General features: G+C 56.1%; 1 protein-coding gene across 1 annotated transcript; it reads right to left on the bottom strand.

Annotated features, from left to right (window-relative positions):
• Positions 1 to 1,235: 1,235 nt before the first annotated feature.
• On the bottom strand, positions 1,236 to 3,321 carry LOC130601095 (C-factor-like). The gene is given in 7 exon segments (XM_057412938.1): positions 1,236 to 1,366; positions 1,565 to 1,693; positions 1,886 to 2,044; positions 2,305 to 2,435; positions 2,438 to 2,491; positions 2,670 to 2,721; positions 3,073 to 3,321. Coding segments are annotated over 7 exon segments (816 nt in total). The 5' UTR covers positions 3,250 to 3,321; the 3' UTR covers positions 1,236 to 1,252.
• Between the last annotated feature and the right edge of the window lie 357 nt (positions 3,322 to 3,678).

Raw genomic sequence — 3,678 nt, 5'->3', positions numbered from 1 at the left:
AGAAGCTGCTTCTTGGTGGCCTGTTAATCTTAAACAACCTGAGGTTGCTCTCAGGACATGTAGAAGCATTTGGTCATGCCTTAACAGCAGTTAGCATACACCTCAAGGGTGGTGCAAGGGCAGGCAGAGGTTTTAATCCATTTTACCAGGAGCATCTTCTTCAGCGTAGCTGTGGGTGCATTCATCTGCAACAACCTTGGACATCTGAAACACAGGTCTTTGAACAACTGAAACCTCACTGTTTACAGCGCAGTCTTTAAGGACGTAGAATGTCCTGACTACTAACAATTGAACACCCTGAGAACAGGGGAGGTAAAGGAAGAAGGGTTGGAGGCTCACTGCAGGGACCACTGTCAGACCTCTCTGTGCTCATCTGCTCTGCATGGCCACTGTGGCTGGGAGTGCCAGATGGGCAATCCCCTCTGCAAGGAGGTCAGCAACTCTTGGTGGCCGGGGATTCTAGCTGGGAAGTGGGCAGCAAGGCAGAAAAAGAGGAAGATTTTCAGGAAGAGAACCCAGGATTCCTGGCTGCCAGTCTGAGCCAGAAAAGGATGATCAGGCTCTTGTTGCACCCATCAGATCTGCCCATTCCTCCCCAGCCCCCCTGATTCTGCAGTTACTTTCACAGCTGATGTTGTCTACAACATTCAGAAAACTCCTGGAAGCATCACCAGCTGGGGTGAGATTCTTGAGCACTGGAAACACATACGCACACAGATTCGCCATCCTTGTTCACCCTGTGGATGTCCATCCTTTCATCCTCCTCACTCTCTGGTTTAATTCCAGCAGCAGGAGGTTGAGAAGAAAACGTCTCCTCCACAATGGCCACATCCTTCTCTGACTTCGCCCAAAGGCCTCCAGCTCCATCCTGACATGGGATGTCCCACTGTGACCCCAACTCTGTCAAGGAGGGCTGTGAGGGCTCCCCAGCCATCCTCAACCACTCAGATCCTGCCAGGTTTTTCAGTAGAGGAGCAATGGGATGAGCCCCTCTGTGCACAGGGACAAAGCACTGCCAGGATGACAGCCAGATCCCCAGTAGGAGGAGAACCAGTCTTCAGACCAACCCAGCTCAATTACATGCAGAAATAACTCTGAGAAATTCTCTCAGAGTGTTACTGAAGACTCTCACAATGAGAGTGAACCAGAGACTAAGAGGAAGGCTCAAACAGTGCTGCTCATTGTTCACAGACACACATTTATTAAGGCTTGGGCACAAGATGGTGCATCAGCCAGGATCCTGGCTGGCATCTCACCAGGGAATGACCTTCCCTTCCCAGCTGAGGAAGGTGCCGGTGTCCTTCTCGGAGAGGGAGGAGAGCACCTTTAGCATCCCTCGCACGCTCTCATCCACTGTCAAGGTTGGCTGCAGGGGCAGAGGGAGAAGAGTGGGGAGAGGCCAGCACAGGGCAAGGAGAGTTCCCCATCCCTCATCTGCTTCCCTCACATGCCTGCAGCTCAAGGCATCTGCCAAGGAGCTCCCCCAGAGCCCAGCATGTCTGGGACTGTTCACTGGAACCTAAATGAATTGGTTCTTCCAGACCCTGGTCAACAGCTCTCTTACCTTAAGTGATCCTGTGTCCTCTATGTTCCCCAAGTCAGTTTGCACCCATCCAGGGTGGAGAGCAACGCAGAGGACACCATCTTCCTTGTACCTCAAGGACTGGCACTTGGTCAGCATGTTCAGAGCAGCCTGTGGGGAGATGCAGCAGGGACAGCATTGGAGAAAAAGGGTGGCTGTACTGAGGTCTAGGCACAAGACTGTGACCTGCAGGACCTCAGTCACAAGATGAAGAGGTGCAGGAATCAACAGAGGAGACATTGAGGGCTTGACAGTTGTTTGCTGAGAACAGAAGGTTGAACCCGTATTTACCACAGGACATACCTTGCTACAGCGGTATGAGACAATCTGTGCCATATCAAATAAAGTGACTTCCTCAATGGAGCCTCCACTGCTGGACATGTTGACGATGGTTGCCCTGCTGCAGCTCAGCAGTGAGCCTGGGCTGCCCTGGACAGCCTTCTTCAGCAAGGGCAGGAATGCCTGCAGGTCAAGGACAGCAAACAGGAATGTGCATGGAGGTGGCACAGATACAGGACCAAATTTTGCCACAGCGGTCAGCGCCGGCACCAGCACTGGAGCAGCCTTCCTCCTCTTCCCACTGCCCCAGCCCACCAGGCTCCAGCTTCTGTGCTCCAGCCCACAGCTCCACAAGCTTCTCATCACATGGAGCAGGGGCAGGACCCCCTCCCACCAGTCTTTGGTGCTGCCACGGGACAGCTCAGCTTGGGCGAGGGTCTCACCTGGCCCATCAACAAGGGCCCAATCGTGTTGGTGGTGTAAACGTGGGTCATGTCCTCCAGTGTCTCCTTATCAAGTGTATTCAATATCGCCATTCCTGCATTGTTGATGAGGAGGGTGAGCCCCGAGCCCCCAAGCGCTCTCCGACTTGGGCTGCAGCCGCTTTGATGCTGGCAGGGTCGGTGACTTCTGCAGAGCCGACACAGGGAGCTCAGACCCTCACATCCTGGCTTGGAGATGGTAGCACTGGTGTCCCCAGAGGAACGGCTGCCTCCCAGCTCTGGGTGCACAGCACCAGAGCACTCGCCAGGTCTGTGGTGCTGGGCAGAGAGGGGAACCGGGGCAGGAACCGGCTCGGGGCACCTACCGAGCGGGATGATGACCAGGTTCCGGTGCCTGGAGGCCAAACGCTGCAGCTCCTGCAGGAGAGGGGTCGTGTGGGCATGGAAGGGCAGGAGGGGCTGCGCACAGGCTCAGCCTTCCCCAGGCACAGTTCGTGTTGCTACGGCTCCATCCCTGCTTCGCCTCGCACCCAGCTCCCTGCTCCAGCTCCTGCCGACGGATGGTGAGCGCTCCATGCCTCCTGCTCACACCAGGGGCCACTGTCCCCTCAGCACATCCCATGCACGGACAGTGCCACCGTGTCCCACCCCTGCCCTGTGCCACCGGTGCTGGAGCCCTTCCTTGGCAAAGCCCCTGCCTGCTCCAGCCTGTGCCCCGTCCCCAGCTCCCGTCCCCAGCAGCGCCCGCTGCGTCCAGCCCAGCTTCACCTGCGCCCGCTGCTCCGTGGGGGCCCGACAGGCTGCAAAGACCCACTGGGGGGGGGTTGGCATCCCCAGGAAGTGCTGGACCAGCCCCAGGCCGATGCCCCGGTTGGCCCCAGTCACCAGCACTGAGTGGATCCGAAGCCCTGCCATGCTGCTTCTCCTCTTCTGCTCCAGGTGCATTGTTTACTCAGCTCACTCATGCTGCTTTATACCATGTTCCACCCCTCCCACTATGGGCTTACACAAACTCTTGGCTCCAGGTACAACCTCTTTAGCTCTTTGAACTCTCCAGGCCCTATTTCCAGCCTGGGAGCCAGTCTCCATTATTGAAGGGCAAAAATCATTTGGTTTTCCAGGAAAGCTCAGTTGGCCTTGGCAAAGCTGCCCGATAATCCATGAGCTACTGGCCAGTCTGGCCAGGAGAGGCTGTTGTGGGTAAGGAGGGAGGGATCAGCATGTTGGAGGCATGTAACATGCCCCATGGCTCATGTAGGCTTTACAGCTTCACTAGTATCCTGTGGGCTAGATGGGCTTTCCACACTGGACCATGTTGTGCCTCGGATGTCCACCAGCAGATGTTCTTTGCCTTGTTCTTGCCTGTTCCAAGCC

The sequence above is a fragment of the Pezoporus wallicus genome, unplaced genomic scaffold (assembly GCF_028554395.1).
Source record: "Pezoporus wallicus isolate ANWC-B61680 ecotype Strahan unplaced genomic scaffold, APGP_CSIRO_Pwel_v1 contig_13006, whole genome shotgun sequence".
In the NCBI taxonomy this organism is placed as follows: Eukaryota; Metazoa; Chordata; class Aves; order Psittaciformes; family Psittacidae; genus Pezoporus; species Pezoporus wallicus.
Note: the sequence above shows the minus strand (reverse complement) of the source record. Positions and strands in the feature narration are given on the sequence as shown.